The 14,627-nt window shown below is 48.9% G+C and overlaps 1 protein-coding gene across 1 annotated transcript in view; it reads right to left on the reverse strand.

Annotated features, from left to right (window-relative positions):
* Positions 1-8,911, reverse strand: part of IGSF9B (immunoglobulin superfamily member 9B) — a 108,013-nt gene extending 99,102 nt beyond the window's left edge. Inside the window, exon 1 of the mRNA XM_070765121.1 lies at positions 8,833-8,911. Within this exon, the coding sequence (XP_070621222.1) occupies positions 8,833-8,911 (79 nt within the window). The remainder of the gene's footprint in view (positions 1-8,832) is intronic.
* Between the last annotated feature and the right edge of the window lie 5,716 nt (positions 8,912-14,627).

The raw sequence follows: 14,627 nt of genomic DNA on the forward strand, positions 1-14,627 counted from the left end.
GATGCTCTGAGCAGAGCGCATTGGTCCTTCTCTAGGCCTATGCTTGTCGTGTATGTGCAAGCTGGAGCCTCACTTATGAGCTACACATGCACATGTCTCCTGGTCCTACTTTTCACTAGACTAGCCCAGGCCCGGTTCCTGCAACCGTTCATTGTATGTTTCAGCCTCCGGTCCCCTAATCACCTTGGTTGCTCTTCTCTGCAGTCTTTCTACCAACCCAGACTTCAGAGGACAATCAGAACTGCAGAAAAAACAATGGCTGCCAACCTGCCTTCCATTGAGGACCTGTATACTGCAGGAGTCAAAAAGAGGACGGTGAAAATATTTACTGACCCCTCACATCCTGGATACAGACTGTTTCAAGTCCTACCCTCAAAACATCTCTACAGAGCACTGCACACCAAGACAACTAGACACAAGAACAGTTTTTTTCCCCCAAACACCATCACTCTGCTAAACAAATAATTCCCTCAACACTGTCAAACCTTTTACTAAGTCTGCACTTCTATTTCTACTAGGTTTTTTTCTTATCATTCCTATCATCCTTTTCCTCCCACTTAGGACTGTATGACTGTAACCTATTGCTTGTATCTTAAGATTTTTATTAATATCGATTGTTTCTCCATTGCTTATTTGACCCCTATGACAATCATTAAATGTTGACAAATATATCTTTTTTCTTTTATGTACGCTGAGAGCATATGCACCAAGACAAATTCCTTGCATGTCCAATCACACTTGGCCAATAAAGAATTCTATTCTATTCTATTCTATTCTATTCTATTCCTAGAGTCTCAGCATCTTTTTTTATAGTATGGTGACGAAAACTGGATTCAGTCCAGTCCACTATCTTCCAGCTGCCAAGGTAGAGAAATGTTGGTCTAGAGCAGTGTTTCCCAACCTTGGCAACTTGAAGATATTTGGATTTCAATTCGCAGAATTCCCCAGCCAGCGGATGCGTTTGCGAAAGACAAGGAGGGTGGAGGCTGTTCTAATATCTGTGGGGAGCTGATTCCAGAGGGCCGGGGCCGCCACAGAGAAGGCTCTTCCCCTGGGGCCTGCCAAACGACATTGTTTGGTCGACGGGACCCGGAGAAGGCCAACTCTGTGGGATCTTATCAGCCGCTGGGATTTGTGCGGTAGAAGGCATTTCCGGATGTATTCTGGCCCAATGCCATGTAGGGCTTTAAAGGTCATTACGAACACTTTGAATTGTGACCGGAAACTGATTGGCAGCCAATGCAAGCCACGGAGTGTTGCAGAAACGTGGGCGAATCTAGGAAGCCCCACGATGGATCTCGCGGCCGCATTCTGCACGATCTGAAGTTTACGAACACTTTTCAAAGGTAGCCCCATGTAGAGAGCGTTGCAGTAATCGAACCTCAAGGTGATGAGGGCATGAGGGACTGTGAGCAGTGACTCCCTGTCCAAATAGGGCCGCAACTGGTGCACCAGGCGAACCTGGGCAAACACCCCCCTCGCCACAGCTGAAAGATGGTTCTCTAATGTCAGCTGTGGATCGAGGAGGACGCCCAAGTTGGGGACCCTCTCTGAGGGGGTCAATAGTTCCCCCCCAGGGTAATGGACGGACAGATGGAATTGTCCTTGGGAGGCAAGACCCACAGCCACTCCGTCTTGTCTGGGTTGAGTTTGAGTTTGTTGACACCCATCCAATTAGGGGACTGGAAGCTAAAACATATGATGAACGAGTGCAGGAACTGGGCATGGTGAAGAGAAGGACCAAGGTGGCACTGATCCAATATTTGAGGGGCTGCCACAGAGAGGGAGAAGGTCAAGCTATTCTCCAAAGCACCTGAAGGCCAAACAAGGAATAATGGATGGAAACTTAGAAAGAAGTAGGAATTTTCTGACAGTGGGAACAATCAACCCATGTTGCCTTCAGAAATGGTGGGAGCTTCATCACTGGAGGCTTTCAAGAAGAGACTGGACTGCCATCTGTCAGAAATGTTGTAGGGTCTCCTGCTTTGGTGGGAGGGGGGATTGGACTAGGTGACCTGCAAGGTGACTCTTGCAAATCTGTTCTTTTTTTTAGAAGTATGCTAGGAAGTAGCATCTGCAAGTAGTCCTTGATGCACGGAATCTGTTCTGTCGAGCTCTCTGGTAGAATCCTCCCAAAAATTCACAGGTACAAATTTCAGACACACACACGTTTGAAAATTCAAAACAATGTTCTTTATAATGAAAATTCACTTAACCTAAGCCCTCTTTTGGGATAGCAAAGAGCACTCGTCTCCAAACAAACTGGTAATTTGTACAAGTCCCTTATCAGTTCTGTGATACTTAGCTTGCAGCTGTGAGGCAACTCACAGTCCTTCTTCTTTCACCAAGTGAAACACACTTTGCTCTGGTTTAATTTCAAAACGGGGGAAAATCAGCACACACAAGGTCAAAGTCAGTAAAGCAGTCAGAAACACAATGATCAGATAATCCTCCACAATGGCCAAACCCACAGGCTGTTATTTATAGCAGCCTCACTAATGACCACAGCCCCACCCAACCACAGGTGGCCTCATTTTCTTTGATAATAATCTCTCAGCTGTTGTTGCCTATGCATCGCTCTCCGCATGCGTGGCTGTATCATTAACTCTTGTTCTGAATCCAAGGAGGAGCTAGATAATTGATCTCCTTCTGAGCTGTCTGTCCCACTCTCCTCCTCCCTGTCACTCATGTCTTCTTGGTCAGAGGAGCCTTCATCAGCAGATTCCACCGGGGGCAAAACAGGCCTGCAGCATGTGGATGTCTCCCCCACATCTACAGTCCTTGGGGCAGGAGCTGGGCCAGAGCTAACCACAACAGAATCTAGCAGAAGAAAAATCCCAGCAAATATTCTTGCTTGCTCCACTTCAGCTCCTGTTTTTTTCCAACAACCCTGCAGGTCCACAAGATGCTAATATAGCCAAGCATGGACAAAAAAACAAAGGCAATCAAAGTCAGTTTTCATTTGAGATGGACAGATGTTGTGTCGAAAGTGACATTTAGGAAACAAGCCACTTTCTTACTCTCAATCCTCAACTTTACTCAGTCGTTTGCCTTAGTGATTTGATTTTGATCCTGTTTTTGATTACATTTTAAATAGCCCAAGGCAGCAAAGGTACATTTTACTCTTCATTCTCTTATTTCCCCCCACAAGAACAACCTTGTGAGGTGGGTTAGGAAAAGCGAGAATTGGTCTCAAACTCAAGGTCGTCTGGTTCGGCAACTTCCAAACATTTCCATCTTAAGGAAAGAAGAACAATGATACCCAGTTATACATCTCCACCCCATGTCCAGTCAACGAAGCAGTGGAAGTGATGTGCCGGTGCCTGGAGGCTGTTGGGGCCTGGAGGGGTGTCAACAAACTCAAAGTCAACCCAGACAAGACGGAATGGCTGTGGGTCTTGCCTCCCAAGGACAATTCCATCTGTCCGTCCATCACCCTGGGGGGAGAATCACTGACCCCCTCAGAGAGGGTCCGCAACTTGGGCGTCCTCCTCGATCCACAGCTGACATTAGAGAAACACCTTTCAGCTGTGGCGAGGGGGGCGTTCACCCAGGTTCGCCTGGTGCACCAGTTGCGACCCTATTTGGACCGGGAGTCACTGCTCACAGTCACTCATGCCCTCATCACCTCGAGGCTCGACTACTGTAACGCTCTCTACATGGGGCTACCTTTGAAAAGGGTTCAGAAACTTCAGATCGTGCAGAATGTAGCTGTGAGAACAATCATGGGCTTCTCTAAATATGCCCATGTCACACCAACATTCTGCGGTCTGCATTGGTTGCCGATCAGTTTCCGGTCACAATTCAAAGCGTTGGTTATGACCTATAAAGCCCTTCATGGCACCGGACCAGGTTATCTCCGGGACCGCCTTCTGCTGCACGAATCCCAGCGACCAGTTAGGTCCCACAGAGTGGGTCTTGTCTGGGTCCCGTCAACCAAACAATGTCGCTTGGCGAGACCCAGGAGAAGAGCCTTCTCTGTGGCGGCCCCAGCCCTCTGGAACCAACACCCCCCCAGAGATTAGAATTGCCCCCACCCTCCTTGCCTTTCGTAAGCTGCTTAAAACCCACCTCTCCCGCCAGGCATGGGGGAATTGAGATACACTTTCCCCCCAGGCCTTTAAAATTGTATGCATGGTATGTCTGTATGTATGATTGGGGTTTTTTTGTATAATGGGTTTTAACTGTTTTTAGTATTGGATTATACTGTTTTATTGCTGTTGTTAGCCGCCCCGAGTCTGAGGAGAGGGGCGGCATACAAATCCAATAAATAATAATAATAATAATAATAATAATAATAATAATAATAATAATAATAACTAAAACACATGAGCCAACCAAACCCTTGATCCCTGAAGTTCATCATTAAATATGAACTAACCTAGCAATAGGTTGCTTCCGGTTTGGCCCGGTTCTAAGAACTGGTAGTGATAATAGAAGGAGGTCCCGCCTACCTACCAGGGACGTCTTTGCACATACACAGAAGCATTGCATGTGTGTGTTCACACACCAACCTGTAGTAAAAGACTTTAGAACCCATTACTTGGCTACCCAAATAATTTATTCTTTTTTTATTATTCAATTTTTGCCCCCACAATCCGGGTCCTCATTTTACCCACCTCGGAAGGATGGAAGGCTGAGTCAACCTTGAGCTGGTGGTGAGATTTGAACCGCTGACCTACTGATCTACAGTCAGCTTTAGTAGCCTGCAGTACAGCACTCTACCTGTTGCAACACCTTGGCTCTTAATGGCATCTTTCCTCCTTCAATTTCAACATCTGGAACACATAAGTTGCCTCCACCCAGGTTTGGTCAACTGAGCAGGTTCCAACTCTCTCCAGCAGCTGTACTCCTTGGTGCTGATGGGAAATGTAGTTTGAGGCATCCGAAGGCTGTTGAGCCAACGGAGTCTGCATGACATGATTCATAGCTGCAGACAGAATATTCTACTCGCTAGTGTTGGCCAATCAAGTAAGGGAGGGGGAGATTTAATTATGAGATGGGCAAGTGGTTATGCAGCATGGGCTTTCCGAGAGGAATTCGCCACCCTACAAAAATGTGTCATTAGCCCTCCAACCTTTATATTTCTGGAACAGCAGCCCCTACATCTTAGGGGCACGAGAGAGGGAGGCTCAAGGTATGGATTCTTTAAACCAGAGACCAGAGCTGGAGGAGGTTGATCTCGCTTATGGTGCAATGCTGAAAAGGAGCCAGAGGGTCAAAATAGACCTCTGTGTCCAGACCGATGGCATTGCAATGAGCCCTTGGTTGGTTGTCAAATCCAGCCAGAACTGGTTCAGTGTCCTTTCCTACACAACCCAGAGAACCGGTCACCTGGGAGTACATTGTTGAGCTTCGTTCAGAACAGAGAAGAAAAATGTGAGGACGGGAGGTTCCTCTAAAAAACGCTGAATTCTATTCCTCTTTCCCAACATCTCTTCATTAGTGGCTGGAACTAAGCCAACTCTTTCCATCAGAGCTGCAGTGACCGCCAACCAACCAACCCCCCCCCCCCCCCGCATCACTGCAGGTGACCAGCTCTGAAAGGTCCACCTGAATCTTGATGCTCCTCCATGATCAGAACCTCAGGATTCTGCATCACCATCAAATAAATTCAACTTTTTTCCCAACACAGGTGGGCTGCCGGCAGCTCAACAGATGGACTACAATTCATCATTCCAAGTACCAGATTCAACTTAGTTAGGACCAAGATCTGGTAGAATTCACCGGTCAAAGGTTACCTCCTCCGGGATTTAAGTCAAGCTCTATCCCCAAAAAGAGATAAGATAGAAACATAGAAGATTGACGGCAGAAAAAGACCTCATGGTCCATCTAGTCTGCCCTTGTACTATTTCTTGTATTTTAAATCACAGACACACACATACACAAAGAAACAACAATACAATACAATCTGGGGACCTTTTAAGTATCCAAAGACATCTAGATATTTTTAGATCCCACAGTAAAGGATTCCCTGCACGAATCAACAGTGCCATTCATTCATTTCATTTCATTTATTTAGATTTGTATGCCGCCCCTCTCCGCAGACTCGTTCATTCTGTTCTCCATCTCCATCAATTTTTTTAAAAAATGCCTCCCAAACTGGATTCCCTCACCATCCCCGTCCCCTGCAGTCTGAAATATTTTCAGGTCACCTGACCCGCCACCCCATCGTCAACGTCATTCCTGGATACACACACGTTGACCGACGGACCTGTGGTTTTGCAGCCCATGTCAAGAAGATCGACGGTAGCCCTCCGCCGCGCAAAATGTAAGGGATGCTTAGCAACCAGAACATCACCGAGAGTAGAGAAATGCAATTAAATTAATGGAATGTGAATGCCGTTGGGGCAGCGGGATGGGGGGGGGGTTGGAAATATTGTTCGAAGAGCCTATTTGCAAAGCGGGGAAACCAGAAGGTTGGAAACCCCTCTCTGCACATGCCCAGTGGTGTGTTCATAAAATTATGGGAAGGATTTCTCGCTCTTTTCCAGAGAGGAGAAGGATGCCCACCAAGCCAAATTTGCATCAACACACAGGTGAAACAACAACAGCTAGTTTCCTCCTACAGCGAGCAAAAAATAATAATTATCTCAAGGATCAACTTAAATGCAACTTAAAAAATTCACAAATGAGAGAAGTGGGGATTGCGCGCATCAAAGCAAAACTGGGTACCACCAACACCACCTCCTCCATCAGGCAGATATGGCATCTTCCAAGAGTGGGAGGCAGGGGCTAGTGTGTGTGTGTGTGTTTGTGTGTCATTTTTCCCCCTTCCCACCATTGCCTCTAGACCACTCAAGAACCTCTCCATCGCAGCTTGGCCACTCCCTCTCTGGAGTTCATCTCTTTAAAAGGACCCACACACTCCTCGGGAGCATCAATGCACAACTGTCTCTTGCAAGGTTCTTGAGATGCACATTTTAAAAAATCTTTCAGACGGGAGAGGTCATTCATGGCCCAAACAGCAGCTTTGCACCTTCCATAGAAGGTCAAGAGAGATTCCAGCTGCTGACTATGGCTTTCTCTCTACGTGCCCCTTGACAAGAAAGATGCTCCCCCCACCCCAAGATCCAAGAAGATGCTGTTGGGAAAAAACTCCTGCAGGCCCACCCACATCCCTACACCTCTCTGCAAACATACTGCATCTCTTTATGGCCCAAGCTTTCATGGATTCAGCCTCCTGTCCATCAGTTCCCAGGAAGGAACCCATACATAGACATCAGATTATCCTCCCTCCAAACATCCAGCCGGAATTCCAAGAAAGACACTTGGAGTCTCCCAATTTCCATTAAGCCTCTAACACCAATCTGGTTTGCCTACATTTGCGTTATTGGCCGCTGCAACAGGGCTCCTAAAATCTTGAGATCCTGTATCACTTCTGTGCCTCTGGGATGCTCCAAACCGATCAACCGTCTTGATTTCTCTGGGTTTCTCTCTTTTTTTTTACCCTCCCCAAGACAAAACCCCAAGGGAAACCTAACTATGACCCTTTCCCGCATCTGAACTCAGCCCGGGAAAAGTTTCCTCCAACTACGACAGGCGAAGCACGTCCGAATCCCGAAAACCCCGAGGTTCCGGGGCGGTTGGGTCGACTTAATATGCCACACGAAGCGCACGGTCACCCCGTTATCCCAGTAGCATCAGATAAAACGCATTCGTCACCCTCCCACGTCATTTCGCTCGGGTATCTCCTCCACAATTTCTGCTAAGCTTCTCTCTTGCAAGCGGTGTGGGCCGGGAAATTAAAAAAAGAAAATGGGAGGGAGGGACGCAAAGAAGGCGAGAAAACAAGGGAAACACCGGCTGCCTGCTGCGTTTTTTTAACCATTCAGAAAAGTCTCCAATTAGAAAGGGAAAGCGAAAAGGATATGGGGGGTTCCATCTCCGCATTCTTTTCGCTCTCTCGCTCCGTTAATTTGACCAAACTGACCAGAGACCGGCGACCTATTCCTAACATTGAACACCCTCCCTCAATCTCGGAAGCAGGAGGAAAAACTGGCTTCCCTTCGCCCACTGAGCAACTTTTTTGAAAGGGGGTGCCCCTTCCTTCCTTCCTTCTGTTCTATTCCTTCCTTTCCTTTCTTTTCTCATGTTCTATCCCTTCCTTCCTTCTGTTCTATTACTCCCTTTCCTTTCTTTTCTCATGTTCTATCCCTTCCTTCCTTCTTTCCTTCCTTCCTCATACACTATTCCTTCCTTCTTTCCTTATGCTCTATTCCTTCCTTTCCTTTCTTTTCTCATGTTCTATTTCTTCCTTCCTTCTTTCCTTCCACTATTCCTTCCTTCCTTCTTTCCTTATGCTCTATTCCTTCCTTCCTTTCTTTCCTTTTCTAATGTTCTATTTCTTCCTTCCTTCTTTCCTCCCTCCCTTCCTTCTATTCCTTATGCTCTATTCCTCCCTCCCTCCCTCCATTCCTCATACTCTATTCCTTCCTCCTTCCCTCCCTCCATTCTTCATATTCTATTCTTCCTTCCTTGTGCTCTATTCCTTCGTTCCTTCCTTTCCTTTCCCATGTTCTATTCCTCCTTCCTTCCTTCCTTCCTTCCTTCCTTCTTTCCTTCCTTCCTTTTTGATATCCCATTCTTCCTTCCTCCCTCTCTCCCTCCCTTCCCAGCAGGGAAACCTCTCGCTCGAAAAAGCGATTGATTCCCCGCCCCCCATTTCGGAACCATCGGAACCCCCATCCCCCCCTCCCAGCCCAAGACCCCGGCCAGAGAGCGCGGCGCTGATCGATCCGGGCAGCTGCGGCTGGCCCGGGAAGGGGTGGAATCTCTTTTGCGCAGCCGGGACGAGCCCGGAGCCTCGGCGGCCGTTGCACTTCGACTCACCTTGAGCAGAAGCGGCGGCGGCGAGTCCCCGGGTGCTGCCGATCAGACTTGCTATCAAAGCGGCCACATACCAAATCATAGTCCTGCTACCGACCAGCGAGCAGGGGCGTCATCCTCCTCGGCCAAGCGCCCTTGCTCTGCGCCCGGGCGGAGGGCAGCCGCCGCGCTCATGCCCGGCCGGCCGGCGAGAGCCTCCCCGCCTGCCGCTTCCTCGGAGCCCCTCCGGCCATCCTCTCCCGCCGGCTCCCCTCGGCTCAGCTCGCCCGGCCACCTGCCCAGCCGCCGCCGCCGCCGATCAGCCGCGTAGGCTTCTCCTCCCGCCGGCGCGCAGCCTAGCCTGGGCCATGCCAGCTTCGCTCCTTCTGCCGCTCCTGCTTTCTTCCCTTTTTTTCTTCCTCCAATCCCCCCCACCTGAGACGGGAGACGCCCCCGCCGGCCGGGGATTGGTCAGCTGGCGAGGGGGGGCGGGTCCCGATTGGCTGACGGGCTCTGACAGCTTGCCCCCCCTCCCTCTTCTCCCCCCCCTTCCCGTGCCAAGGTGGGTTGGAGCGCGCAAAGGCAACAGAGCCGCAGAATCATGCGCAATGCTGGAGCCCCGTGCCGGCAGCTCTTCCCTCCCTCCCTCCTCACAGCTTACACTGCATGGCTACTTCTCCGAACGGGAGGATGCTCCGGGACCAGGAGGGAGGGTGGGAGAGGGAGGTGGGAGGAGGAGGAAGAGGAGGAGAAGGAGGGGACTTGGAGGATGGGGTTGGCCCGTTTGCAGCGCATTCATCACGGGAGATCTCCGCAGAGCTTCCCGCTGCAGCTGGTGCGGAGGAGGAGGGAGGGGAGGGGTGGAGAGGGGAGGGGAGGGGGGAATCACCACCACCACCCTCTGCTCTTTTCTCTACCCCCCCTCCTCACAATTTTCCAAAGCGGGGGAGCCCTTTTCTCTGGATTTGCCGGCTTCCCACTCTTGATCTTCTTCCGAACCCGCTTTGGGATGGTGATGGGGACCCGCTTGTACCCACCGCCCTCACCCCGGCCCTGCTGCTTCCCCTTCAGCGGAGGTTTCGGGACCCAAGCCCCCCTTCCCTGTCGCCATCCTCTGGTCGGTAGCGGGCCAGCCAGAAGCAGGAGGCTGGGAGCAAAGCTTGAGCTGTCCAGGGTTTTCTACAAAGGGGAAACCGAGGCAGGCTCCCGACGGTCGGGGGGAGAGAGCCGCTGGGAAAGGCACGTCGGCGGGATTTGTTTTCCGCGGGAGGGGCTGCGGCGAGGCGCCGGGCTGCGCCTGGTGGTGGGGATGGCAAAGAGAGGGAGGGGGTGAGGAAAGGGCGAGGAGCGGGGGCCGTTGGCTCTGCCCTGAGTGTTATGGACTACACACCATCTCAAGAGAGGAGCAGAAGGACGGGGCTCTCCAAAGAATGGCCAGAGGGTTCTTTAGACTTGGGGACCCCAAAACCACCGCTCTGTGGAATGATAGAAGATGCTTGGAAAAGGCCAGGGGGTTTGAGTTCCCACGACCCGCAAACCCCCTGCTTCAATCGACCTTGGTTTTTAGGAAGCCCGACCTTGATAACGATGCTTTGGTACCCAGATGTATTCTACCTTGGCCTTCTTTGCTGTTTGGTTTCTGCTTAGGCTGGTGAAGGGCGAAGGGAAGGGCCTGGTTCTGCCGCCCTCATCCAACCCAGTCCCATATGAAGCTAGTGTAATAAGCTACCCCAACTCCAATCAGGATGTATTTTCAAAAATCCTTCACCTACTCTTCCAATTTTAAAATCCCCTTTTGTTAGGTTCTAGAGAGAAAGGGGTTGCAGGAAATAGAAAAACATCATCATTCTCCTCCACTTCTTCTTCTTCCTCCTCCTTCCTCTTCTTCTCCTCCTCCTCTTCATCTCCTCCTCCTCCTCCTTCCTCTTCTTCTCCTCCTCCTCTTCATCTCCTCCTCCTCCTCCTTCCTCTTCTTCTCCTCCTCCTCTTCATCTCCTCCTCCTCCTCCTTCCTCTTCTTCTCCTCCTCCTCTTCATCTCCTCCTCCTCCTCCTTCCTCTTCTTCTCCTCCTCCTCTTCATCTCCTCCTCCTCCTCCTCATTCAATTCTTCCTCCTTCTCCTCTTCCTCCTCCGTTTCCTCCTACCCCTTCCTCATCTCCTCCGCCTCCTGCTTCTCCTCCTCTTCCTCCTTCATCTTCATCTCCTCCTGCTGCTCCTCCTGCTTCTTATTCATCTTCATCTCCTCCTCATCATCATCCTTCTTCTTCATCATCTTTATCTCCTCTTCCTCCTCCTTCTCCTCTTCCTCCTACTCCTTCTTCATCTCCTCCTCTTGCTCCTCCTCCTCTTCCTCGTTCATCTTCATCTCCTCCTCTTGCTTCTCCTGCTCCTTCTTCATCTTCATCTCCTCCTCATCATCATCATCCTTCTTCTTCATCATCATCTTTATCTCCTCTTCCTCCTCCTTCTCCTCTTCCTCCTACTCCTTCTTCATCTCCTCCTCCTCCTCTTGCTCCTCCTCCTCTTCCTCGTTCATCTTCATCTCCTCCTCTTGCTTCTCCTGCTCCTTCTTCATCTTCATCTCCTCCTCATCATCATCATCCTTCTTCTTCATCATCTTTATCTCCTCTTCCTCCTCCTTCTCCTCTTCCTCCTACTCCTTCTTCATCTCCTCCTCCTCCTCTTGCTCCTCCTCCTCTTCCTCATTCATCTTCATCTCCTCCTGCTGCTCCTCCTGCTTCTTATTCATCTTCATCTCCTCCTCCTCCTCCTCATCCTTCTTCTTCATCATCATCTTTATCTCCTCTTCCTCCTCCTTCTCCTCTTCCTCCTACTCCTTCTTCATCTCCTCCTCTTGCTCCTCCTCCTCTTCCTCGTTCATCTTCATCTCCTCCTCTTGCTTCTCCTGCTCCTTCTTCATCTTCATCTCCTCCTCATCATCATCATCCTTCTTCTTCATCATCATCTTTATCTCCTCTTCCTCCTCCTTCTCCTCTTCCTCCTACTCCTTCTTCATCTCCTCCTCCTCCTCTTGCTCCTCCTCCTCTTCCTCGTTCATCTTCATCTCCTCCTCTTGCTTCTCCTGCTCCTTCTTCATCTTCATCTCCTCCTCATCATCATCATCCTTCTTCTTCATCATCATCTTTATCTCCTCTTCCTCCTCCTTCTCCTCTTCCTCCTACTCCTTCTTCATCTCCTCCTCCTCTTGCTCCTCCTCCTCTTCCTCATTCATCTTCATCTCCTCCTGCTGCTCCTCCTGCTTCTTATTCATCTTCATCTCCTCCTCCTCCTCCTCATCCTTCTTCTTCATCATCATCTTTATCTCCTCTTCCTCCTCCTTCTCCTCTTCCTCCTACTCCTTCTTCATCTCCTCCTCTTGCTCCTCCTCCTCTTCCTCGTTCATCTTCATCTCCTCCTCTTGCTTCTCCTGCTCCTTCTTCATCTTCATCTCCTCCTCCTCATCATCATCCTTCTTCTTCATCATCATCTTTATCTCCTCTTCCTTCTCCTTCTCCTCTTCCTCCTACTCCTTCTTCATCTCCTCCTCCTCTTGCTCCTCCTCCTCTTCCTCGTTCATCTTCATCTCCTCCTCTTGCTTCTCCTGCTCCTTCTTCATCTTCATCTCCTCCTCATCATCCTTCTTCATCATCTTCATCTCCTCCTCCTGCTGCTCCTCCTGCTTCTTATTCATCTTCATCTCCTCCTCATCATCATCATCCTTCTTCTTCATCATCATCTTTATCTCCTCTTCCTCCCCCTTCTCCTCTTCCTCCTACTCCTTCTTCATCTCCTCCTCCTCCTCTTGCTCCTCCTCCTCTTGCTCCTTCATCTTCATCTCCTCCTCTTGCTTCTCCTGCTCCTTCTTCATCTTCATCTCCTCCTCCTCATCATCATCCTTCTTCTTCATCATCATCTTTATCTCCTCTTCCTCCTCCTTCTCCTCTTCCTCCTACTCCTTCTTCATCTCCTCCTCCTCTTGCTCCTCCTCCTCTTCCTCGTTCATCTTCATCTCCTCCTCTTGCTTCTCCTGCTCCTTCTTCATCTTCATCTCCTCCTCATCATCCTTCTTCATCATCTTCATCTCCTCCTCCTGCTGCTCCTCCTGCTTCTTATTCATCTTCATCTCCTCCTCATCATCATCATCCTTCTTCTTCATCATCATCTTTATCTCCTCTTCCTCCCCCTTCTCCTCTTCCTCCTACTCCTTCTTCATCTCCTCCTCCTCTTGCTCCTCCTCCTCTTCCTCGTTCATCTTCATCTCCTTCTGCTGCTCCTCCTGCTCCTTATTCATCTTCATCTCCTCCTCATCATCATCATCCTTCTTCTTCATCATCATCTTTATCTCCTCTTCCTCCTCCTTCTCCTCTTCCTCCTACTCCTTCTTCATCTCCTCCTCCTCCTCTTGCTCCTCCTCCTCTTGCTCCTTCATCTTCATCTCCTCCTCTTGCTTCTCCTGCTCCTTCTTCATCTTCATCTCCTCATCATCATCCTTCATCATCATCTTTATGTCATCCTCCTCCTCCTTCATCTCCTCCTTCTTCTATTTCCTGCTTTACTACAAACATTGAAGATTGTGGTTTCTGTATCATCAAAAGTTTGCTAGAAGGAAATCAGGGAGGTAACCCTTTGAGATCAAAGACATCATATTATATCCCAGAAGATTTAGGATTTTCTAAAGATTGTGAAGTAACATTCCCAGACTCCTTTGCTGCACAGATTAGGGCTGCACCATCTGGGGAACAAGTTAACCATCTCTGACCTGACCTGCAAATGATGCCCCTCTCCCTCCCTCCCTTCCTCCTTCTCTCTTTCTTTCTCTCTCTCTCTCTCACACACACACACTCACACACCACTCCTAGAGTTTCCCAGTCAATGGAAACTTGAGAAGAAATTAATATCACTCTAAAGGGATGATGGCATTCCTTTCCAGCCAATGTTTATAGATAGCCATGACCTATTGCAGAGTTCAGACAACTGTGCCATATTTCTAAATGCACAAATTTACACAACCCAGTCCCATATGAAGCTAGCTTAATAAGCTACCCCAACTCCAACCAGGATGTATTTTCAAAAATCCTTCACCTACTCTTCCAATTTTAAAATCCCCTTTCGTTAGGTTCTAGAGAGAAAGGCGTTGCAGGAAATAAACATACACAAGGGTTTTTTTTGCTCTTTTTCATTGGTCAAATCCATACAGAATCAAAAGGCTTCCTTGATTTGACAATTATAAAACAGTACAACAAAATAATGCCTGCAATTAACAATTTCAGCTAAAGTAGGGCAATGCCATGGAATAGCCGGTATCGCCTACTGATCAAGGCACCAGGTTAGAGGTCAGGAGTCCCTGAGTTCTAGTCCTGCCTTAGGCATGAAAGCCCACTGCGTGGCTTTGGGCCAGTCTCTCTCAACCCATCTCATCTGTCCTGGATTGTTGTGGGGAAAATAGGAGAAGGAATGAGCATAAAAGTTGTTTGCTACCTTGAATTTTTTATTAAAAAATTATAAAGGCAAGATATTAGATAGAAAGATGATAGATGGATGGATGGATGGATGGATGGATGGATGGATAGATAGAGATAAACAGACAGACAGACAGACAGACAGACAGACAGACAGATAGATAAATAGATAGATAGATAGATACCAATAAATAGATGATGGATGGATGGACGGACGGATGGACGGACAGACATAGAGAGAGCTAGATACCAGTAGATAGATGATGGATGGGGGTGGGTGGGTGGGTGAGTGGGTAGATAGATAGATAGATAGATAGATAGATAGATAGATAGATAGATAGATAGATAGATAGATAGATA

The sequence above is a fragment of the Erythrolamprus reginae genome, chromosome 12 (assembly GCF_031021105.1).
Source record: "Erythrolamprus reginae isolate rEryReg1 chromosome 12, rEryReg1.hap1, whole genome shotgun sequence".
In the NCBI taxonomy this organism is placed as follows: domain Eukaryota; kingdom Metazoa; phylum Chordata; class Lepidosauria; order Squamata; family Dipsadidae; genus Erythrolamprus; species Erythrolamprus reginae.